Below are 25,725 nucleotides of genomic sequence, written 5' to 3'. Positions count from 1 at the left end.
ATGTACAGGGATGGATTCTTCTTCAGAGTGATCATAAATGTTGTTGACTGTTTAAGTGCAGGTTATGCTTCTTCCTCTTGCCTTCTCCAACAAGCCAGTAAATTTGCATCCAATAACCCAACTGAAATGCTCCTCTGCATACACAATACACGTGGAGCAGAGGCTGAGACAAAGAACAGAAGGTGCATGTCAGAACTTGGCCACTTCTACTTAAAATGACGAGGGTCAGGATTTCCAGAAGATATGTGTGCCCAGTAATAAAAATGTTTCCACTTTACCAGGATAAAGCATGGAAAGTTGGAGCGATACCAAACTTTTCAGGGCACTTTACAATTTACAGCATATTAAGTCACTCCCTTCCTGCAGCACCTCTCAGTCTGCCTCTCTCAAGCTCAGCAACTCAGATATTAGTTTCCCTTGGAACTGAAGGGGTCTCACAGCCCAGGATCATGACCAGGATGTTTTGGGGGATCACAAAGCCCCTACCTATCAACAGATCTATAAGCAAAGCAGCTCTGTTTCAACAGCGCTTGACTCTTGTACAAATGCATCAGTTACATCTCATGCTTTGAAATACCAGTCTTATCAAGGGATTTATCAGGCTGGGAAGTTTCAACATTTGATATACAGTACCTTTGAAGCCAGTGGGATAATAACGTCAGAGAATACCCTAAAGCCACCCAAGGTCATAAAGTTAATGGATAATAAAGGCACCTAGTCCCCTATGCATAACGCCTTAGCTGCTCTGTCTTCAAAGACAGCTGCATCCTGAGGATCTGGAGTATCCTAATGACCTGACACAATAACGTAACAGGGAGTGGGGCAATGAGTACAACAAGTGGAGCGATGAATACAACAGTGTTTAGGAAAACAAAGAAAATGGACTCAAAGCCACACAAAGGTATTCAGTGAATTCATCTGGAGAAGAATCTTTTTAAGACACTGGGTGTTCCACGGAGCAGCTCAGCTTCTAAATTTTTCTTATGTACTTAACATCATGTCCCAATATTTCTCTCATTTCACCATTTGGATTTATTTGTTGTTGCTTTATATGGTCAGCTGTTCAGTGAAGCAGTAGCTGATCTTCAAGCCTAGTTGTGCTGGACTGCAGTCTCTGGAAAATGCAAGGTTTTCCTTGCGAGCAGTTTACTAGTGTAAATGCAATGTTCACACAGCTGCATGCACATGGTTAAATGTCACCTAGGTTCACATCATAAACAGGGCACAGAGAAAGAGCTGCTGCCCCTAAGAGTCTTTGACAAGTGATTCAGGGAGCCCAAGTAGGTGCTAGGAAGGAGAAGCTTAAAATCCAGTCCCAACTCAAAATAAAAAAAGAAACTGATGCATTTTTCTGGGTGACATGATGAGTACTGAAGTTGTGATGATGCAGCAGTGCATTACCTTAGAAGATAAGGAAAGGACAGAGGGCAGAAGGCTCTATGAAAGGAAATTCTCCTGCCAGGTAGTCCCAGAGCTGGCCAAGCCCCAGTGAAGCTATGGGGAGCAAAGGAGAGACCCTCCCATCCACCACCCTCCATGTTCTAGTGGGACATGTCTACTGGGACACGGCCAATTATTGATGCCAAATTCACAAGCAAACAGAAAGATTTTGAAACACCTGAGTCAACAATGTTTATTTTATTGCACACCGTTGCCACCGGAATTTCTACAAGTTTATAACAACTCCACATTTCTGTTCCCTTCACTCTGCTTTTGCCCTTTCTCTTCATGTTTCTTTTACCTGCAGTGTTAATTCTGTCCTGCTGCTTTTTTACTCTCCTCCTTATTCTCTTCTCCTCCCTAGTCTCCCAGTTCCCTTTCCCAGGTTTCCATTCGGGCTCACCTTCTCCCAGATCTTCCCAGGGTCCCATCAAGGGCAGCAGGCAGCCGACAGAGTCACTTCTTGCCACAAGAATGAAGGGGAACCTTCTCTCCTGTCTCACCCCTGCAGCGTCACCTGCAAAGCCTCTTCCACCTGAACTGCCACCATTCAGACCTAAAAGACAACGGGACAAAGGGAAGAGGGCCTTTGAAGGATGACATTAAATTATAACTTTAACCTTTTCTCTCAGACGTGTGGTAGTGCTGCTGTTGTACATGCTGGTAGGTCCTATATGTTTCCCAAGCCGCCACCAGCTCTTTCTTTTCTGCTTTCTCTATTTGATGAGCCCACATTTCACCATCCAGCAGGGAAGCTAAATGAAAAGAAGCAGCAAGCAGGGAAAGCACAGCCCCTCACTCCAGCTCTCTAGGGGATGCATCCCAGCCAGTTGTAAGTTATATTTGAATTCACCTCAGCAGAATGAAAGGAACGGCTGTCACAGCTGAGCTGCATCTATGGAGCCTGAAGGGCACAAGAGCTCCCAACAGATGTCTGAGTCACTCTCTGAGCTGGAGGCATCACACATCAACAAAGCAGATGCAAGATCAGACATAGCTTTTGAACTGTCTAGAAAAACAGTCTGAGTGAAGAGGAGAACCACTAAATCTAGGTTCCCTTGAGTGTCAGGTTAGCTCTCCTCTCCAAAACTGTATCTGTACTGCATACATAAGGCCCTGGATCAACAGGTGAAATGTCTGGCCTAAGTAATACTACCAAATTGTAAGAGCTATACGACTTCCTTCCCTTTATCACAAAGCTCCTATGGAAGCCACACACAAATACAAGCACTGTTCCCCCTCCCAAGCTTAATAAACTCCTCTACATTCATACAACATTGCCTCACAAATGTAACTTGAACTGAAAACGAAACAAAACCCCAAGCACAAAAAGATGAACAAAAGGGAAACTCCCCAGTGGGACTAAAGCCATGCTCATTCCATAGTGAACCAACCCTTGACATCTCAAACTTTATACCAACGAGGCCTTGGTGTTCTCTGCGCTAATTTATAAAGAACTCCCCCCTCCCGCCCCCTTTGAAGTACATGCCTGCTGCAGTGGGGTTCAGTAGCATTGAATAAAACATTCACTAGCATTGAATAAAGCTTATTAGGAACAGCTCAAGCATGCAGGAACAAGACAGGGCTTTGGAGATTGCAGCAACCTGGGAGGGGCTACACAAACATCAACAGCAAGATTAGAATTCAAGTGATCTTGACAAACTGGAAAAACAATCCAGAAAATGCAATTTAGCATGGACAGTTAGAAATAACTATGCAGAAAGAAACTGCAAGTACACGATAGGGAACGTTGTGGCTCGCAGCTGATCTGCTGAAAACGGTCTGGGGCACATCATGCACCAGGCGGCCCATAAGTCAACGTCATGTTATGTTTGTTATGTTGTTTTTGTCATGTCATGTCAAGTCATGTCATGTCATGAAAGGACTCTTGCCTATGTCTTATCTCATACTCAGAAATATGAAGAAGGGTGTTGTCTGCAAATACGGAAGGTAATCACACATTACTCACTCAGCAAGGCCTTAGGGGTCAGTTCAAGGAACTCCAGATCAGCTGAAGAAATGGGGGGTAAGAAGAATCAGAGATTGAAAGATAATGATCAATATAATTCAGAGAAGAAGAGACTAAGGTTTGAAACTATCTTCAGATAACCTAACAAGTGCCCGCAAAGAGAGAGGAAATAAATTGTTTTTCCTGTCTATTGTGGGCAAACATTAAAATTACAAAACACTTCTGGTGGAGAAGGTAATTTCTCTGCGGCAGATTGCCTGGGAGACCAGAGGATTTAAATAACAGATTAAAAACACTTTGTCCGGGAGTGTTTTGGGCCAAGCTGATCTTTCCAAGGCTTGTGCTACAAGACAGATGCATATAACATCTGGACTTTCACCTGCAGAGCTGTGTGCATGATTGCAGGTCCTCTTGCTCATACCAGAGTGGACAAGATTCCCAGAAAGCCAATTCCACCTCTACTTGGAGAAAATGCTTAAGGAAAAAGGACTAGTCAGAGCTTCCTCTCTGATTTCAAGGGCTGGCTGCAGGCATGTGGGTTCGGCAAGGTCTAAGGTCCCCATTAGGAGGTGGAACGGTGTGTGATACAGCAGGACTGGGCAGCTCCCAAAGCCATGGGTGCTGCAGCAACGGGCAGGGCCAGCCCACCTACCTGCTCTCTAATACCAACTGATTCTCCCCAGGTGGGACAGGTACGTGCATCAGGGAATCTGAAGCATACTGGAGACAGTGAAGTGCTTGATTTGGTTTGATAGTGCCTAGAGATGAGAAGGAACCCAAATGAGTGTCCTGAAGATTAGAAGATATGGGGAAGGTCAAGGATTCATTGAATGCTTTGCATTTCCATCTTACTGGCTTACTAATTGTAACGATAGTTCAAGAGCTGCCAAATCTGGGACAGGTTCTCAGGATTTGTTCTGTAGTAGTAGTTTCAGACCTCCTTGGAAGCATCCTCGTCTTCGTTTGTTTGTTTGTTTGTGTGTTTTCTTTGCACAGAAGGTAAAAGCTGGCTTGATTTTTAATATGCTATTCCACTGCAAGATTTTATCGTCTTTGTATTAAGCTGCTACACCTAGAAAAGCACTGCCACACCATGGAAAGCAATTGAAAATAAATTTAAAAAAAGAAAAAGAAAAAAATCCAGCTGCTTTTGCATTCTGCTTCTGGAACTTACTCTCTAAAAGCTGACTTTGCAGGCCCTGAAGAGATCATGTTGCTCTAAACAAAGCTGGAATAGGCCACTTATTGTTCTAGGCCACTGGTATTCCCCTCTCCTCAGACATTGCCCGCAGAAAAAACAAGCAGCTTAAACAGGGCTCCCTTTTGAAACTGTCAAGAGCTTGAGTTTCCCAGTTAAAGGCTCTGGCATCAGGGCACCTTGAAGCCAGGCAACGTTAGCAGGAAAGAGTTAATACAAAATGAGAAAAGCCTGCAGGGAGGGGAAAAGTCTCTTCTGCTAGGTGAAGCATGGCAGCAATGTGTAAGACTGAGATCCAGTGCTCTGCCAAGCCCTGTGGGCAGCAGGCTACTGATTTGTGGCCTTGACCATCATGGGTAGGGTCTGATCCCTGCGCTTGCAGTTGAGCCATGGGGGCAGCAGTTAGCACAGAGCCCACATCTGTTGGCACAGCCCTTTTTCTCTTCTCTGGGATAACACTGGGTGGGGGAGTCTGGTTCATAGAATCACAGAATGGTTTGGGTTGGAAGGCACCTTTAATGATCGTCTGGTCCAAGCCCCCTGACATGGGCGGGGACATCATTCACTAGACCAGGTTGCCCAAAGCCCCATCCAGCCTGACTCTGAGCACTCCCAGGGATGGGACATCTGTAAGTTCTCTGGGCAACCGGTTCAAGTGCCTCACCACCCTCACCGTAAAAAATTGCTTCCTTATATATAATCTAAATCTACCATCTTTTAGTTTAAATAGTTACAGGCTCTGGTAAAAAGTCTCTCTCCATCTTTATAAGCCCCCTTTAAGAACTGAAAGGCTGCAATGAGGTCGCCCCGGAGCCTTCAACGTAATAAACAACCCCAACTCTCTCAAGCCTGTCTTCATAGAAGTGTTGCAGGCATGTCACCCCTGTTACAAGGAGGCACCCCCTCCAAAGTCCTCACGGCATCCGCTCCACCGGCTTTCCAACCACCAGCGCCCGGGGATGCCTCACCCAGAAAGCAAGATGCCCCCGGACAGCCTCTTTGAACCACCCAAAACAACTCCGGAGCTACTGATGCTCTGCAGGAGGGATGCTCTGCCCCCGCCCCCTCAACCACCATATCCTCAGCCTCTAAAATTTCATTCTGCCTTTTCTTCTGGTTAATTCTCCACATGTAAATGCAAAAAAAAAGGCTCCAGCCCCACCGCGTCCATCCCCGGTAGCTCCATCCCCGTCCCGCCCTTTGCCCGGAGCGGCCCCGGCGCAGCCGCCAGTGGCTGCGGGCGATGGGGGGGCGTTGTCGCGCTGCCCGCCCCTTCGGAAGCGCGGCCCGGCCCCTCTCCGGCGCGGGGGATGATGGGCGGTAGAAAGGGCGGGTGACGAAGGGGGAGGTGGCAGTTAGGGGAGAGGCATCGCGCAACGGCTGGGCCCCGCCGGGGACGCAGGGTGGCGGCATGGCTTTGGATTTCCTCGCGGGATGCGTCGGCGGTGAGGAGCAGGGGCGGGGGGGCTGGAAAAAAAAAATAAAATTAAACATTTAAAAAAAAAAAAAGGAAGAAAAATGGGGAGGGAAAAGGGGGAAGGGGAAAAAAGGAAAATGAAAAGGGGGGAAAAAAAGGAAAAAGGAAACGGGGGGAAAAGGGGAAAAAATAAAAAGGGGGAAGGAGAAAAGAAACGGGAGAGAAAAGGGAAAAAAATAGATTTTTTTTAGTTTTTTTTTTTTAAAGCGGAAAAAAAAGGAGGAGTGAAAGAAGAGGGGTTGGAGGGGGGAGCTGGGCGCGGCGCTTTTCTTTTGGGAGCGGAGAATTGCGTTGGGGACGGGGGGGACGATGCGAGCGGCCGCCCCGCTGCAGGTGGGGGTCGCGGCCGGGCGGGGGGAGGCACGGAGGGAGTGAGGCAGCGCCAGCGCGGAGGGAGGTCTCGGGGATTTCCTGCGGCGGGGGGGTGCGGGCTGTCCCTCCCCGTGGCGGTGCCGCAGCGCCGGGGTTTGCCCGAAGGGGCTGGAAGCAGCGGGCTGGCGGGAGGGAGCTCCCTCGGGGTGAGCACAGGGGCAGCAGCGGGCCCGGGTACCCCTCTGGCCTGGAAATATTTATAGCGGGGAGCTTTAACGTGAAGAGGAGAGAATACGTACGCTCATCTTGCTCTTCCCTGTGCATCTGCTTACAGTTTTGCTTCTTCTGTTTTTAGCAGTTGTTAAATTGTGGTCAGGAGATTTATTCTCACGTTTTTTCAGTTATTTGCGTTTGCTGTTCTCCTTGCCAACCTGGCAAAGACATTTTAGTTTGTGGTTTTTGGTTTTGTTTTTTTTTTTCCTGCTACTTTTCTCTGACTTCATCCCAGGGATCCTGCATGATCAGTTGTGCCACTGGTCCTTTCAAGCTGAACATAGTGCACATCGCTATTTTTTGTGACTTGGACTACCTTGCTGCTGTGCTGGCCTTGACCAACCTGAACTACTCCATCCTAGAGTGGGCTTTGTATTTCTGCCACATCCTCTCCGGGAGAGGGAGAGATGTTATCTTTCTGCAAATGTGAGAAGGTTATAAATGGATTAACTTCCAAGTAGAGAGCTAAAGGATCCCTTGCTTCAGCCAGAACTTGTGTTTTTCGGTGCAAAATGCCTGTATTCAGATTGGGCAGTATAACTAATAAGGTCTGCCTATAACTTCTAAAAAGTCCTTTGAGGCTAGAATAAAGCAAAAGTTGCGTGGTCCTTCTGCAGGTGCTACCATCACATCTGGAAAGGCTGTGGGCAGAGAGCAGGGATTTTCTTCTGCCTTTAGAGAAGCTTCCAGGTTTTCTGTGCTTCCTCAGAGTGGCATGTATTTTGCTTCAGAGGAAATCTGCAATTTCTGCCCACTGGATTGAATCCAGTGCTGAACATCCCCTATGACGTGGCATGCTCTGTAGTCACACACTTCAACCTCTGCCTGGGGCTCAGGAGTTGACAGGAGCATAAAGGTACCTAGTACAGGCCTGAAGGATTGAACTGCAGATCTCTTATCTTGTGACTTGATAGGATGCTCTTTACCTGGCCTACCAGCAATGCTGTGAACCTACACTTCAGGCTGGTGGTTGTGCTTGGGCTACGGTAGCCCCAGACCCAGGAAGAAAACTCTGAGTCATAACCATGGCATTTGGTTTGTTTCAGGTGCTGCCGGAGTGCTGGTAGGACACCCGTTTGACACTGTTAAGGTGGGTTGATTATGAAATACCTTTGTCTCTAGGTAGAAAATGTGAAGCTTTTTCAAGGAGTGAGGTAGGAAAAAAAAAATCTCCAGATACTGTAGAAGCATAAATCTGTGCTGGAAAGCTTGAAGCAAGCCTTCTCAACCACTGTTTATAGATTTGCAGTCTCCAGCTCTTCAGAAGTGAAAAAATTATTTGTATGTATTCAGCCCAGTAACATGACAAATGTTGGCTTCAACTACAAGTTCATCAGTGCAGTAACAACGTTGTATTGGAAAATACGATCTTACATGTAACTTAATTTTGTTGTAAGCCTGCTTCTCTGCAGCTGTTCATCACTAACTGCTAGAACTGCCTCTCCCCATGTTTGTAACTCAAACCAACTTTGTTACTAGGTTGAAAATTTGTGTTTTGTTCCCCTTTCAAGCTCTGCTACTTACTCCTCAAGCATTAATTTGTTTCACTAGCCAAAGGGTGTAAGTGGATAAAAATCCACAGCATGAAGCTTGTCTGGGGGCTTTTTCCTCCCTTTAAGTATTAGTATATATTTTTATAATTTTCCAAGTTAAAATTGATTTTCTGATAGTAGCTCAGCTGTATGCGTGATGCATACTAAGGGTAGCTAAGACCTGTTCAAAGATAAGATTTGAAATGTTCTGGAGGGCCCTTCTGTCAGGACTCCCGGGGGTCCAAGCCCATTTTTCAGAATGGGATGACAACTTAAGTCACTTTTTGGCAGCCTTATCCAAAGTCTCGCACTGGAAGAAAAGAAGAAGGGATGCCAATATCTTCCCTGCTAAATTAATACACCAGATCACTTGACTGCAGCAGACGGCATGCCACCCGCTAGACCTATATTTGGAATACCCCTACCTTGCTGAATTTAGATATGCAAAGGGCTGATAGTGTTACCGAGGCCATCACCATATTCCATATCCTAGCACATGGTTAGTTCAATACAGATTTTCCTCTCTATTGGATGTTATTCCTTGCCAGTCAAGTGCAAGCTGCTCAAATAGTAAAAGCTTTATGTATGTTTCTCGGAGTATGGTAAATTTGACTGTTAAGTAATTGGGTTGAATTCTAGTATATATTTTTAGGAATAGTATTATCTAGATTTGCACATTTTTTTCATGGTGGTACAGGGCCAGCTGCTTTTTTCTCTCACCCCCATCCTGCCAAGTTTTACATGCTTAACTTAAGGTGACGGGTCATTTCACTGAAGCCAGCAGAACTGCTAATATTCTACACTCAGACTGAAGTTAAACATGTGTGGGGTTTTTTTTTGGTTTTAAAGTGGAACAGCTTCTAGTGCATGAAACGAAATATTTGTCTGCACAACTGGGGCTCCTGTGCTAGTTCTAGCAGATCTATTAATGCAAAATAGATGTGTTGGCTTTAGAAAAAGCATCTTACTTTACTCTAGAGTAAAATAGTTTGGTTTTGGATGACTTTAAATGTTTTATGAAATCCAGTGTGGCACACTATATTTTCCACACCCCTTAGAAGGTGGTATAAGCATTTATCTGTTTTTTGTTAGAGGAAAATACTAATGTTTGTGTTATTAGTCACCACTCTATGTGGGAAAACTAACACTATAACCAGTCTTTAAAAAAAAAAAAAAGACATTGCATAATTTGTTGTGTATGTATCTGTGTTAAGAATTAACCCTTTTTATAATTCTGCAGTGTTTAAAGGGCTAGCTGGTAGTCACCTTAGACTGTAAGTTTTTAATATAACTGAATAATGGGAAAGCTGCTTAAGATAAGCCAGAGTTTTACTTCTGACTTGGCTTTTAAGTGCCTTTTTTTTTTTGGCCAGTGATCATGTTTCACAAAGCGGGGAGGGGGATGGTGGGACACACAGGGAGAGATTAAGCCGGTGAAGACACCCTGCGAAACCCACAGCTGAGCTGGTCTCAGAACTGGCCAACTTCTTGTCCCTGGTTTGTTGATGTAATGTATAAAATTGCTTTTTTGCTTTTAACTGCCTTTACTTTCTGAGCTAGGGGCTGTCTTCATTAACAGCAAAAGTGTTACTTTGTTGTAGATGACAGATAAGCCTCATCACGGGAGAGTTACCTAGTAAGTATAGCCCAGGTGAACACTTCTGTTTCTCTCAGTCTTAATTTATTCCCAAATGTATTAGTTCAAATAAAGATCTAGAAGACTTATGAACCTTTTTTCCTTTTTAGTTTTAAACTGATGTGTCCCTCTTCTACAGCTATGGCATGGAGGGAGCGGGGGTTTAAATATCCCTTTTTTTTTTAATGTAAAGTCTTATTCTGAACCTTCTTTCTGGTATGCATTTCTGGCTGTATACACTTCCACACACAGTGGCTCTAAAACTGAATCTCAGGCACACTGTTGTTGAGGTCTTATCCACTACATATCCTTGGAGGACATTTTCATTGCTCAAACACTTTAAACACTATTTCTCACATTATTAAATGTTTGGACTGTTTTGGGGGTGTGGTGGTTTGTTTTCTTTGCTTAGTCTTGAGTACCTTTATGCAAGTCTTTAGTGGTGTAAAATTACAATGTGTTACTATTGGACCTAAAACCTTAGTAACACTGGTTTCAAATAAGAAGGAAGCAAGAATATCGGGCAGTGAATAGAACAGAGGCTTAAACCTTGCACATGATTCATCCTTCCTATAGTTGTACACACAAAAGAGCTTGTTGAATATGGCATTAATGCTCATGAAATAGTTTCATATGCATTCATTGCCTTACCTGGCAGCTTGCTAATGTGGGTACCCTATGTGGTCATCGCTGGGCTCAAATGAAAGAGCTGTTTTTCATTCTTAGACCTGGAGCTCTCTAAATATTTTATCCTGCAACAAGGTTTAATTGGTCAATATTTCACAAATGATTTAGACTAAAATAGTGGGAGCTGTATGCCACTAGGAAATTCAACCTATATACAAAATATGACTAAATCTAAACTACTAAAGACAAGCGTATAGAAAAGTTAAAGTAAGAAGGTTCCTAAGCTGCAATTCTCCCAAAGCCCGTACATGTGTAAGTCCCCTGACTTCACAGATGGGGTCTGAAACACCAGCAGTAAGTTATAAATGGAGTAAAACCTTCATTTTGTGCAATTCTGACAGCTTGTTAAGATTTATGACTTTGCTTGTGGGTCTGCTTCTTGAGCAGTTTTAACAATCTGCCTGCCCCCCAAATGTCACTTAGAGTAACAAAGGATTTATTTTCTTTGAATCTTACCACAAGCCTTCTTTTAACTCTAAGAAGTTTTAAAACCTTCTTCCATCTTGGAAGACCTGAGGTGATATCAGCCTCCCAGTATGGCTAACGTACACTAACGTGTATACTAAAAAGACACTGAAAACTAAAGTTTTGATTTGCAAAAGACAAAATGACATATTGTAGTAATATAAAAAATACTGAAACTGTAAATAATTAATTTTTTGCCATAAAGAAAGCTAACCTGAATATAGAATTTTGACAAACCATGTCCCCAAATCCTTTTCTAGAGCTACATCATCTTATGTGTCTTTCACTGTTGTGGTGGTGTTTATTATTACTTTACACAAACAGGGATAAAAAGATTTTAGAGGCAGGAATCTCTCACATAGATCTGATAATATTTTCTTTTGTTCAGAATAAGAGTCTTGAAGTTTTTTGCCCTGGAGCTGCAGCTGCAGCAGCACTGAATGTTTGATAAGCATTTTTTTCTGAGGAACATTGCAGTCCTCCATGCTAGAAATCAAAGACAGATTTTTAACTTCCCCAGTCCAGTGAGGCCAATTTATTGAGTTTATTGCAGTGTAGGGTTTTGCACAAACTAGGTAGCTTTGAGGCTTTTTTGTTTTTCTTTCCCATTGAATGTTCAAAAACATCTGGGCAATTGGCCTGTCTCCTAATGTCACCAGTTACAGTAGCTTCCATCTGTCCAGCAGAACATACCATTTCAGTTTTGGAAAAGTTAACTGATTACTAACATTAAAGGTTTGAAACAGTCACACCCTCACAAATTGTCTGCATTTAGCAAGTTTAAAAAAAACAGTCTAAAGCTTAAAAGGACAAGTGGCTTTTTATTCTTTCCTTATGCAAAGTAAGACATCTCACGAGTCTCCTCCCAGCTACCCTCTGGAAAAAAAATCAGATCTCAGTGAAGGGTCCCAAGAGTAGTAGCCAGAGACACTGTGGGTGGTGGTGTTGAAAGTTTCCATCCATTTACAATTACCCTTATTTCATGCTTGACTTGTAAATAAATTTTTATAAAATTCTATCAATCAGGTTTGTACAGATAGTCCTTAGTGTGAACAGAAGTATTCTTGGCAGCCAAGGAAAGTACTTATTGTAGCCAGTACTGGAAAATGCCAATCTGAAATTCTAGATAAGTGTACCCTGTCGTACTTCCACATACTGTTTTTCTAATATTCATAAGAACTTAATAATCCTTCTCCCTTCATGTTTTCCCCCCAAAACTTAATTCAAAACACTTACAGAATATTTTTAAGTTATTTTGCCACATATGGCATTCCAGTGTCCAGTTTGTGCTCTTGCATATACCTTGCTATAGCAGATCTCCATATATGTACAAGATACTAGTTTGCCAATGAGGCTGCTCTTGACATACAAATCAGTATCTCATATGACTTTTTATAGGTTCGTCTACAAGTCCAAAGTATAGAGAAACCTCTCTACCGTGGGACCTTCCATTGCTTTCAGTCCATCATAAAGCAAGAATCTGTAAGTACAAAATTAATACTTCGCATGTTTTGTATCTTCATGTATTTTGTATCAGAAGGGTGGGAAAGCTATTAAAAAAACCTACAAACATTGAAGATCAAGAGAAAAGCATACTCTGAACCTCACCTGACCATAGGGCAGGTATTCTAGTCAGAAGTTTGCCAGAAACTTCATGAAGAAGATCACTAAGTTGATATTTTGAAATTAACTTTTGAAATAAGATAACAAGTTATTTGAATAGCTAATTTTCAGAGAATCCAAGCAATCTGAGCAACGAGTGAAGAAATTGGTGGGGTTTTTTCTGCTGAAGCTTTAAGACCATAACTAAAAGAGTGGCTTTAGGCTTTCAGCTACTTAAAAAATAAAGTATAACATTTCCCAGAAAACTTTTCTCTGGATGGACCAAGATTATTTTCTGGATGTGTTCAACTAAAAATGTTTAGATGTTTGTGTCCTAGGCAGCGATGAAATTATTATTACAAAGCAAGATGGTACTGATCTTCTGGCCACTGTTGGTAAGTTAGGGCACAAGAGAGAGCCAGAAAGGCCATGTTCTGCACAGTTTCGGGAGGTCATCAACACTGCTGTTAAAAAGGGTTTTTCCTTCCTTCTTCCATTAGGCTTTTGGACTCTATAAAGGTATTGGGTCACCAATGATGGGACTTACCTTCATTAACGCGCTTGTGTTTGGTGTGCAAGGAAACACACTTCGTGCTCTTGGAAAAGACACTCCTCTAAACCAGTTCCTTGCAGGGTCAGCGGCAGGGGCTATCCAGTGCATCATCTGCTGTCCCATGGAGTTGGCAAAGACAAGAATGCAGCTTCAAGGAACAGGTGAATACAAACTGAAAATGAAGAACTACAAAAATTCTCTGGATTGTTTGATCAAAATCTATCGAAAGGAAGGGCTGAGGGGTATCAACAGGGGCATGGTCTCTACGTTCATAAGAGAGACTCCAAGCTTTGGCTTTTACTTCCTGACCTATGACTGCATGACCAGGTATTTAGGCTGTGAAGCTGAAGACAGTTATGTCATTCCCAAACTGCTGTTTTCCGGGGGGATGTCAGGAATCGTGTCCTGGCTCTCAACCTATCCCGTGGATGTGATCAAATCCCGGCTTCAGGCCGATGGAGTTGGAGGCGTTACACAATACAATGGCATTTTAGACTGCGTCAGAAAGAGTTACCATGAAGAAGGCTGGAGGGTGTTCACAAGAGGTCTTACTTCCACGCTTCTCCGTGCTTTTCCTGTCAACGCAGCTACCTTTGCTACTGTCACTGTGTTCCTAATGTATATGAGGTCAGAAGACAACCTTCGTGAATGTGAACAAGGTCCAGTCATCCAGCAGCCTTCCAGTTTGTGAACCTTATCTGTTTGCTCTCCTGATCCAATGCCTGTCTGTTGTGTTGTTTTTTTTTTAAACAAACATAAACACTTGACATGCACAAGGAGTGTAAAAGTATGCTATCTGTATAAAGAATTCCTAAATATGTCAAATTAGGATTTCATCTCATTACTTGTATAAAGAGCACATCGCCTTATTAAGGACTTCATATCTAGTAGTATTTAAGTAAGATGGGGACCTGCTTTTAGAAAGTACTGTATAGTTACTGTTGCAGCTCCAGAAAAGGATCTGGAGAATGTCATAGTACCAGAAATCAGGTTTTCTTCCACTCATGTTCTGAATGACTGATGCGAGTTGAATGCAGAAATGTTTTCAGAAAATAAATGCTCTTTGTGTATGTAACAGGACTAAGTATAGTCCTCTAAGGTGAAGTAGGGGGAGGAAATTAAATGTTGGAGGCATTTTGCAGGTAACCCTGAACTGTTTAAGACATGGACTAGCATTCAGCTTGCCATGTGTTTTACTTTTCCTCTACTTTTATATGTCAGTAGTTTTAGTAACATCTTTGTTCATACTGGTTTGCTAAAAAAAATTTGTTCCTAAGCTACTCCCTTACCTTTCAGCTTTGAATAAATATCTCAAGCACAAACAAAGTTAGCATCTGCACTCATACACACTTGTTAAGTTTCAGGGCTTGTAAGGATTTAGGGAAGCTCAAAGCTAGTAAGATTGATGTTCTTTGCCTTCACCTCTATTTCTCCTTTGGTGGGTGCACAGATTGTATTGACTAGATTCAGCCCAAGTAGACTTTGTTCTCTGAAGTAAATGCAACTTTGTGCTACATCTCCCAACGTGCCCCATAGCAGTCAGTGATGTACAGAAGTCAAAGTCCTACCTGTGGTATTGCACAAAATGTTCGTGGGTGCAATGTTAGCTTAGCAGCTTGAAGTACTGTAGAAATACATACATTTTTAGAACTGGAGGTTTCATACCTTTCCAGACAGTAGGGGTATAAGTGTCTGAAATGGTTGTCTTCAATACACTTGCATTATGAATTTAAACAAGACTGATTTTTTTATGTATTTAGTTACAGCGCTACTGGAAAGACAGCTGAAAAGGGTTTTGGAGAATTTTCTTGTTCTGTTGATGTGCTGTGACTTTTTTTTTAGCAGTCTGTTCAAGAGGGATTGTGTTAGTCAAAGATCTATAAACAGTTAAGATTCAGAATAAGAACATATTACACATATTTGGCACAAATAGCCAGGAGGAAGGAGTGCATGTGTGTGAGGAATGTTCTAAAACGTATCAAACTAGTTCAGTAACTACAACTTGTTACACTTTTGGTTGGGACAAGTGCAATGTGTTTAATTTATATGAATTTCCTAAAGAAACCTTATTTCATAGCATTTTGCACTGTAACAAAATATGCTGGAGAAACCTGTAAAACTGGTATGTCTTTTTATACCTTGAAGGTATGTTGGATGTTTTAGTGCCTACTTGCACTGAGATTCAAATTGAATGTTAAATCTGTCTACTAAGCTGCATATGCACAACAACTCACAGCAAAGACCATTTACACCTTTGTACAGTAGTCTGTAATTATTGTATATAAAACTGAGGGAATAAATTTTTTAAAAATTTTTACTTTGATTCTTTAAAGTTTCTTATGTTTTACTCAGATGCTTCCTTGTGTTAAATCAAGCTTGCAAGAGGGTGGGGTTTCTGGCTTTTGCCTGAAGAAACTTGTTCCTCATCTGCCTTCCATGCACCACCAGGAAGGGCAGTGCCTTGCTCTGGCTTAGAGAGTATCAGGTTATTGAAGCAAAGAAGGGAAGTTGCCTGAGCTCACATCTTCATATTGATCTTTTCAGTGAGTACCTATCTCACTTGAAGATATTATAGGTACTAAGAGAACAATCCTGCTTTTAGAGCCAGAGAGCCGGCAGCACGCTTGGACCATTCATACTCCGCATTCATTTGGTTTAAGCAGTGCTGATCAGCACCAAGGCTGTACGATTGCAGAAGACAAGTCTAGGGTCGCCGTGGAGTCCCACCAGAATCAAGTACCAAGCACTGTTCATATTTGAATCAGAAGAATGCTGGGCTCTAAGATGCACAAGTTTAGCAGAAAGCTTTGTAGGTTGTAGTTTTTTGGTTTTAGACAGCGCAACCAGCCCACAAAGAGGATGAATATTCCAAATAAAGCAGGAAAAACAGGATGATGCATGTCATGACCTATGATAAAAGACCCCTCATTGCTGATGAGAGGTTATTTCAGGTACTGGCTCCACTAATTCAGCTTCTTAAAGGGTAGATACATATGACCGAAAGAAACCCTGTCAAGCACCAGTTTGCTAGACTAGAAAAGAGAAAGGCCACCACTTAACCAACCATGACCAGGGGCAGTTCCAGTCAAGTACCTTGTGTTCTCTCAGCAGGAGCAACAATGTTGAACTATGGCACAGAAACAAACACTTGGAATAAGCGAGCAGTGTCTCCGTAAAAGACAGTAACATCGTTAGAACAGACAGGGCTACACAATGCTTTACTTGCAGTATTTACTAAAACATTCTCTCCAGAAATTCATCCATCTGGAACTTAAAAAAAAATAATCAGTAGCAGGCACTGGAGGTTACTCAACAAGCGTAAGGAGAGGGTAAAAGCCAGCTTTCAACCTAGTCTGATGTCAGTTGCTTGAAATCTGTGTGATTCTTATTAAATCAAGCTATGCAATAGCCTCACCCTTTTTAAACATGATTCAGTTCCTTCCTGCTAGGTTTTTGATATGTCAGCCGGCTTAGCCAAGTCAGACAGAACTGTATTCTGCCCCTACAGATCCTCCTTCCCACAAGCATCACGATACCGGGCAGGAGATGCTCTATTAATACCCCAACAACTGAAGGGAATAAGATGGTAAAACTCACTGGAAGTAAAACTCACCTACTAGCAAGTTCCCCTGCTCTACTCTTATGACCCACCCTGCTACTGGATGGGTCATATCAGTGTTACAGGTTGCAGCCACAGATATGCCCAATTAGGACAAGAGGAAAAAAGCACCCAGGTACAACTCTTCCAAGTTTAAAGAAGTTATTATAGTAAATGTACTGGGGTCAAATTCAGTTCATTTTCATGTCTGCAACTGTAACATGACAGTATTATTTTTTTTTGTCCTCTCTTCCTTGCCTTTCTTTGCATAGAGCTTTTTTACAGTTCACATGAAAAAGTAGCAAGACATTCAAGGGATGAAAACCTGTACATCCCAGGTGCAGGACAAGTAGCATACTCGGAAAGTTACTAAAACACAAGTATAAAAAGTTGACCTTGCAGAGATGTGTTTGTTCTGTGAAATTAAATATATTTACTATTTTGCTGGAAAACAGGTGTTAACAGCTGTCGTTAGCCAGGCTTTTGATCTGTGGATAAAGAATAACTTAAAGCCCAGATGTGTGCTAAACAGCCTGACATTAGCAGAAGGTGCAATTAAACCCCTCTTCTGCCAGAAAAACAGCCAGAGAAGATAGCAGCTTACTCAAGGCAACATGCCATATCAAACACCACAGCCATGGAGACAGGTGAAGGATCTAAGGGACCATATGACTCCGGGAGGCACAGCAAGAGAGCAGGGAACCAAAGAACTGGCTGGGAAAATCTAGGGGAGACAGTCTTCAAAATCATGAGGAAGCAAGACACTTCTTTTAGTGTTCAGGAATTTATGTATGTTCATGGGCAGTGGGGGAGGAAAGCAGAGGACAATCAGCCATTTTTATCCTTCCAGTGCAACTCTTTTTCAATTTTTGTACTAGTGTTGTCCTTGCTAATTACAAAAATGGTTATCACTAACAGGAAAAAAAAAAAAAAAAAGAGATTAGTGACATAATATGCACAATATACAGTAAAAGCTTGTCTAGTTATAGTTTATTATCAGTTTTATCTGATTTGACCAAGAATGTGATTTTAAGCTATACAATTTCATCAATAAATAAATTGAAAGCAAGCAAGGCTAGGTCTGCAGTGAGAAATAACACCCTATATATAGATATAATTGGAAGAAAGGCAGGTCCTAATGTCCACAAAACATTCTTCAGGTCTATAAAACTTTATATCTAACACAGTTAAATTGCTTCTTGGTATCATTCACTATTATTACTTATACTTTATTATGACTGCTTTTTCTTACTGAAAGAAACTCGTGGTTTTTACTAACAGTAAAATAGAGTTGTACCATTTCAACCATATCCATGTGTCAATTGATAAAATACTAAAAATCATGATCAAGCTTGACCTCATGGTCTGCACTGCTTGCTAAATATATCAAAACAGGAAGAACTGTATGAAAGAAAATTAGTAAACTTTTTCTAGGACCTGATCTAGTAGTCTTAAGCAGAGGTTTATCCTAGATGAGGTATACTCAAATGTTGCAACCAGTCTTGTGCATTGATGTACTTTCACTTAAGGAAGAATCTATAACAAGTAACTTTCAAACAGGCTAGTAAAAGTGCAAGCTTTGTAACTGCAATTAAAGGAGGTAAAAGTAAAAAATAACTCTCTCACCCTTAATTTCTTCCAGGCAGATACCTGCTTCCCTGACAGTTCGTAACTGAGATACTGTCCACTTTCATTTTGCACTCTGGAAAAAGTTGAGATGAAATCCCCTATCCCTAACCTAGGCAAGAGGAAAGAATAAAAACAAACCAACCAACCACACAAGAGGAAAACCATAAACTTTTGTATGCCCTTTCAACCCTTGGGAGTCATTGGATTCACATAAAACCACTGGAGGTTCAAAGCACCAGTTAAGATTGAAGACTGAAGGATTCTATGTCCGAAGGCCAAATCTTCTGTTTTGCTGAGAAAGGAGAAATATGTTGAAAAATAAGTCAAAATGTAAGCTGCACGGTGCCCCATGTGTGAGGCAGTCACAAACTTTGGAAGCCAAAATTGCAATTGGCAATATTAGCGAGGTCCTTGGCAAGCACCTTGCAGTTCTGAAGAACACCTGACTTTATGAGCCCTTAAATCATTCCACAAATACTAACAAGAGAGGGTTTTCAACAGATTTGTCTTGCAATCGATTGCTGAGATGAGCTTTAGCTGCAGTATATTATGTCATATCCAGTCACCACGCTTTTTTGTGTATGGATTGTCCACTATTTAACAAGGAGTCTATCTTATGCCTTAGTTTTTATCTGCTTTATGATTTATCTCAAAAATGTTATTCACAAACAATATCCCTCTGAAATACACCTTTACCGTGGGCCAGTTTACTTGAGATCTTTGACTCCCTGAAGAGCCGCAATGCAGGACTCCCTGGTGCAACATCCCTCCTGTAGTCTCTGCAACGGCCTTGCACAGCAACACACTGACGAAAAGTCAAATGGCGAGGCCCTGACTGCCTCAGGTGAGCTTAGACTTCTTAGGAAGCCACTGCTGGAGGGAAGTATTGGTGTTGTACACGTCTATCAGCTAACCAAAATAGCCACTTAAGAGTTGAAAGCACATTAATTAACAATACATGTCATTAGATTTCCACATTTAAGATATTTGATATTAGTATTGGATGTATGGATCTCCTAAAAATATATAACCCATGTCACGCTCAACAGTTTTTATTCACAGTCTTTATTTTTATTGCCTTGGTGGTGCTTTTCACAAATGCACAAGTACACTTGGGACTCTCAGAAGTCATCACAGAGTTGTACTTCTTACTCAGCCGCACTGGTGTGTGGGAAACTTGCTCTTTGACACTGGCACGTTCCAAGTCTGTCAAGGTCTACTGAACACCACAGGAAATCCTACGTGCACTTGACCTCATAGGGGCACCCTGACACTTCGCTGTTTTCTCTGCTGGTCACGCTGTACAAAGTGGTAATTCACTGCCATCTCCTGGCAAACTACTATTCAAGAGTATCTGTACAGACTGAAATAAAGCATTGACCTAATATCAGCCCGATTAGAGAGAAATCACACTTAAACCTACAAGAACACTTAATATAAAAGTGGTGGCAAACACCCAAAAATCCTGCAAAGACCCCACAGACTTGCCGACCCTTTCCCTCTCCCTCCCAAAATTGACCAACATTTCTACAGAACTTCAGGCTTGCTCCTGAAGAGAGCTTCCAGTTTACACAGGAACCTGATGAGAACACCAGCTCACAGGAGGGATATTATGTCCACACCGTAACACACAACGGAAGGAATGGTATCCAACCAGCATCTGAACTTAAAGCTTTTCTGTTAGGAAAAAAGTAACAGAAGACTTAAGAAAACCCTGAAACTGGCATTGTCTAAAAAAAACAGTTGCTATAAGTGATCTTACTCATTCGCCTACAGCAAAACGGTGTTTTTCTGCTACTTTGGAGGAAGCCAGGACATGAAAAATTCACATGAACTCTTATACTGAATCTCATGTCCTTTCTCCAAAAGGAAATTCAATATTCTCCAGACTACTTCCAGAGAAACAAAGGGACTGAAAGATGTTCTAAGCAAAACAGCCTTAATAATATAGGATTGAGTACACATAAACTTGCCTAAGCTGGTTTATTTTAGGCAGAGAGAATGAAATTGAGTAAAGCCCCTCCCTGGCAGTGTTCAAGGCCAGGCTGGATGGGGCTTTGAGCAACCTGGTCTAGTAGAAGGTGTCCCTGCCTGTGGCAGGAGGGTTGGGACTAGATGATTTTTAAGGTCCCTTCCAACCTTCCTAAGGTTCTATGATTCCATGAAATGACCACTGATTAAATTACCTTACAAAATGAGACCGTTAAGCATCGCTGTAAAGTCATCTTCACACTATTAGCCTTTCACAACTTGATACTAGATCAATGCATATGATCAAAACGAATACTGAGTCTCAGGGTAACACATGCACATACGTTCCTGCTATAATTTGTTTGTACCTTTACAGATCACTGTGTAGATGTTTCTGCTTCTACAGTGGGGTCTCACACCCTCTTCCTCACATCATTCTCCCCCTTTTGCCCTGGGACTGCCAAATGAGGCTGATAAAACAAACCTTTTCACTCTTCCCAAGGGAAGTGCTATATTTTAACTATTCCATTTACACAGCTATGAGTAAGTGTACTGATCCTAAGTCCAACTTTTTATTCCTGCCTCCAAAATTTACATCCAACTGTCAGTCTTGGAATCCACTCTAAGTTCTGGAGCTTTTGAAGGACCCTTGCTTTCTCCATAGCTTTAAGCACTACAAGAACATTACTGCAGTTACTAAGAAGTCAAAGCTTAATGCTGACATAAACATTAATTTACTTCCCTCCTCTTCTCAAGCCACTCTAACATAGACTTATGAAAGGTGCTGTACAGATGAGAAACTTATTATTCCAAAGTGCCATTGTCATAGAACAACTGGATCAACCAACGTCAGCAACAGCTACCACTTGACTGGTTAGACTTGCTGGACTGATTTGTACAGCAGCCCTGACAAACCAATTTTCCTCCATTTCTTCAAGGCATTAAGGAACTGCATTTTGAAGAATGCTATTCAGCACATACTGTCCTCGAGTTTGTCCATCTTAACTGAGTGGACAGACTAATCAGTCCCAGTTTTTCCAAGGCATTCACTGATAAAATATCCTGCGAGCACCTTAGGGCAGGTCATGACCAAGCAGAAATACCTTTTATCACCTCTGCCACTCCTCTTCATCTAGCACTGTGAAGGGATTAGCTTTCTTCAAACATTTTAAAGCCGCAGTAATTTTGCCATTTCTGTTAACTATTGCTTGTTCTGCTTTTTACTGTGGAATTAGCAGAGGGAAAGGATCTCCGTCTTCCTTTAAAACTACGTTACTGCTGACAAGCTACGTTGTTAGAATGTGTGTAGAATTTGGCTTTGTTGATTGACAATTTGTAGCCACTTGGGTGGGGTGTCAAATTGCACTACCTCAATTCAACAGCGAACCTCTTCAAAAAGAAGATAGCTGAAGTCAAGTGCAAGTTCAGATGAGGTCCAGACAGAGAGGAAGGAGTTCTCAGTTCCGTTTCACTACGAATTTATTCACTTAGCATTTCAAATCTGTACCTGGGCTCCTCCTACAACCTTTTCAAGAAAAACAATCTCTACAAGTAACAGGTATTTAAGTTCAGTTTGTCCTGTATTTAAAGGGGGACCTGCTGTTACTGGCAGACCACAAACAGACACAGCTGGAAAAGTCTATAGTCAGTGCTACCTTTTAAAAAAATGGTCTAACAGATACACAGCTACAGAATTTGCCTCCTTCCATTTCGACAGCAGAAGAACCAGATAAGGCAATATGAAGTGTAACGTTAAATGAGCAGTAGGACAGGCATGATGAGAGAGAGCACTTAAATTTTTTGCCAGCTTTAAAACCACTGGCTAAATTTCCCCCACCCCTCAGAATCTCCTCCCCTTACCTGAAGTTGCTCACAAATTGGTGGTATAATGCAGGAACTTGTTGATAGTAGGCTGGCAATAGTGGTTTCAAAGTCAACCCTCTTGCTATCCTCAAAGTCTGTAATTTCTCCACTGAACATCCATAAGGAGAACTCTGGAATCAACTAAGAATCGACTTAAGAACAAGGTATGCCAATTATACTTTAAAAGCTTAAATAACTTACAGAAGCTGCTCAATGCAAGTATTTATTCATACCCAATATGGAATTTTATAGTTACAAAGCAAGATCTTTCATGCTACTAAGTGTTGCTACTTACACTCAGGAGCGTATTGAATGCTACTGACTCGATGTCTAGATGAAAATTTTTCAGATCTCTCTCTGTAATCAGATGCAATATAACTAGGGGCAATACAAGTTTCAATTCCCAGTTAATTCTCAAATCAGTATTTAACATGAATAATTTAGTCTCAAATGTATGTTGAAGGATGAAGTACTGACACCATCAAGGAATCTCTTTACCTTGCAAGTCAATAAAACAGGTACCACTTTATGACATAAGAAAGCAAATTTCTGCGCAAGCCTAACACCATCATATATACTGTTTAAGAAAAAATGTAAGGTCAATTAGAACTAGACTGAACTGATTTTATTTCCTTCCAAAAAGAACAGACACTAATTTAACTGTATACAGAATTTAATTTAACTATAACTATACAAGTTTCAGAATATTGTCCTGTTCAAGAACTGCTTATACAAAAAAAAAAATACTGCCAAAATTCTTATGCGTACTTTACAATTAAATGCCTCATCTTTCTTTCTACCTCTAATAACCTCAGACTAGAGCTGCAGTGCTTAGCTCAACGTATGTACAGATGAAAACTTCCTTGCTCTTAAGTGCAGTTTCATTATTATCCATGTTTCTTCCACTACCACCAAAACTGGACTCAAAAGTAAGTTTTATGGTATTAGCAATGAAAAATTTGATGAACCTTGTAAGAACAGAATTCAGAAGATTAACAACAGTTTTTACTATATTAAAATACATCACATTCCTCAAAAATAATACTTATGCATTTCTGTGCATATTCTTATGTTTATTAATCTGTCACATTTTACTATAGTATCTGCAAATTTCTTACTTTGAACACTTGAACAACCACTTTTAGTTAGACCATCAGAACTCCATCAAGTTCTCTGAGAACTCCAAGTTGTTGTTTTGGAATAAAAGGTGTCCAACGAGGTTCCAACAATTTCCATCATTATACTCGGCCGAACAAGTCAGCCAAAAGAAAAAAGACAATTTTCTTTTTTTCTGGTACGACCACTCAAACCCTACAGTTCCCCCACTTTCTATTGTTATGGCATTTAAACCTCCAAGATTCCTTACCTTGACTAAACAAAGGTGCCCGTTTAACTATTTACTGTACTGTTTTACCTAGCTGCTGTCCAGGCACACTGAAAACTCCCCACTACACTGCCAAGTCTCCAGATGCACCATTCCAGTTAATGGAAGTCTAGGTCACTCAAAACCAGAACCACAGCCACCAGTTCTGTTCCGGTATACCACCTGATGTGGCATTATGTAATTTCATCACAAATCATTGTAATTGAATGCAAAGTAAAGGAAACTTGAGTTTATTTAGCTTCCAATTTCTGGTAGGTCAAGAGGAACTAGGATTGCTCTGGACAACAAAAGAAAATAGACTGTGCTTACAGATCATTTTCTGTCATATTCTTTCTTTAGGACCACTGTTTTATTGTTGCCCTTTCTATTACACGGGATGTACGTACTGTCAGGTGTTAATAAAAGGTCAGTGCCTGTACAATACATTCTATAACTGAGCACCACTTTCCGTAACTGAACAGGCAAAGAAATTACACTGAACATCAGCATCTGGCAGTATTTCTCCAAAAAAAGTGACTAAAATGGGTTTAAATTGATTAACACTATTAAATCACATCTAATATTTGATACTACATGATTTCATTACAGCTATACGATACAATTATACAAAATGTGTTAACATCAAAGAATACAACCAAAATTAAGATAGCAAACAAAACCTATATAACTTTTTTTCTTTACAGGAAAATACTTTTGAAGTATGCATGTAACTGCCCATTCTTTTAAAGAAAATCTACCGCAAGCAAAGTTATCAACCTCCGGAAAATCACACATAGCATTACTACGCATATCCCCAAAAAGTGTACAATATGCACACTTGGAAAATACAAAATTAAAAAAATTGTAAGCAACAGGTGAGCTTCATATTTATAAGAATGTGAAAAGAAGTCCAATTTTAGCACTGTTGTATAAAGAATTGTCTTTTTTGATGCAAGTTCGTGAACTGACCCTTCCAGTTGGGGCCACACTTTACAAAACACCGTGTTCTTGAAATGGGATTACAGAGCAAGGTAGAGCATCTTAGCAATGTCACCTTAAAGTGTTTTTTGTAGGTATTTTTTGCTTTTTATTTACTACTTATCAAAACATGTCCTTTAGGTTTGTAGGGTTCTTTTTTTAAAATTCTTTCCTAGAAACAATATACAAAGGGGAGGCGTATTTATTTCCAACTCATACTCCTGCAAGATGCTTTGAGTTCAAGAACTTTCTCCTCCAACTTTCACTGGTTGTTTTTGGCCTTAGCGTGTGTTAAGATGTGAGATTTCAGGTTAGTTGATTGCGCAAACTTCTTATTGCAGCCGTCGAATGGGCAAACATAGGGCCTGTCGCCAGTATGAATTCGCACATGTGTGCGTAAATTGAAGTCCAGTGAAAAACGCTTTCCACATCCTTCAAACGTGCACTGTTGAAAGGAAAAGACGTACTCCATTAGCTAACAAAACAGTACCCATTTCAATCACTGATTAGAACAATATTCTTCTTTAAATCACTAGACTGCACAAACATGAAGCTAGATACTGAAGATCATTATAGGCGAAGTGTGGGCATCACTTGTAAACTGCACTCAAAAAATAAAATTAATACTTCAGGTTGTTTTACCACAGTAGTATACTTGTTTTGAAAGAGGGAAATAACTTCTCAGCTTGCAAGCAAATGCTTTCACTAAAAAAAAAAAAACTTCTCTGCATCTGAAACAGTATTTCATTATGCTATACTAGAAAACAGAAACAATGTTTCACATCAGAATTTTGCTCTTTTGGTGACAATTTGCAAAGATATGCTCATTTTACCAGCTTTACTTTCAAAATGGGCTCAGAATACAAAGGGCAGCATATTTAGTACCAGCTTTACTTTCAAAATGGGCTCAGAATACAAAGGGCAGCATATTTAGAAGTAAATATCATTTAACACACAGCAGCTCCAGCATACACATCTAAGTGAATGCTTCAGGACTGCAAATCAGATTTCTGAAATAATTCATTCAAAAAAAATATCGACAAAAATACGTATCTTAAACATGTACTGAAGAGCACAGATATGCTCAAGACTATAAATACCTGTAAAGAAATTTAAAAAATGTATCATAGGAAGTAGACAGGGGACCTCTGGTGGCAGAAGCTCACGTGACTTGATATG

At 41.1% G+C, this 25,725-nt stretch overlaps 2 protein-coding genes across 3 annotated transcripts in view; one reads left to right on the top strand and one right to left on the bottom strand.

Moving 5' to 3' along the window:
• Positions 1-5,975: 5,975 nt before the first annotated feature.
• SLC25A29 (solute carrier family 25 member 29) lies at positions 5,976-15,461 on the top strand. 2 transcript variants are annotated; one of them, XM_068399559.1, is made up of 4 exons: positions 5,976-6,052; positions 7,716-7,759; positions 12,388-12,471; positions 13,092-15,461. In XM_068399559.1, exons 1-4 carry the CDS (start codon positions 6,019-6,021, stop codon positions 13,833-13,835), a joined length of 906 nt encoding a protein of 301 aa, XP_068255660.1. In that variant the 5' UTR covers positions 5,976-6,018; the 3' UTR covers positions 13,836-15,461. The 2 variants fall into 2 exon arrangements, with proteins under 2 accessions (XP_068255660.1, XP_068255662.1); XM_068399561.1 differs by lacking the exons at positions 5,976-6,052; positions 7,716-7,759 and adding an exon at positions 7,784-9,837.
• Positions 15,462-17,717: 2,256 nt separating this feature from the next.
• The window catches only part of YY1 (YY1 transcription factor), a 31,435-nt gene continuing 23,427 nt past the window's right edge, over positions 17,718-25,725 (bottom strand). Inside the window, exon 5 of the mRNA XM_068398297.1 lies at positions 17,718-24,991. Coding sequence (XP_068254398.1) covers positions 24,809-24,991 — 183 coding nt within the window. The 3' untranslated portion in view covers positions 17,718-24,808. The remainder of the gene's footprint in view (positions 24,992-25,725) is intronic.

Source organism: Nyctibius grandis, chromosome 4, assembly GCF_013368605.1.
Source record: "Nyctibius grandis isolate bNycGra1 chromosome 4, bNycGra1.pri, whole genome shotgun sequence".
Lineage (NCBI taxonomy): Eukaryota > Metazoa > Chordata > Aves > Nyctibiiformes > Nyctibiidae > Nyctibius > Nyctibius grandis.
The sequence above is the reverse complement of the archived record's forward strand: the minus strand, read 5'-3'. Positions and strand labels throughout refer to the sequence as shown.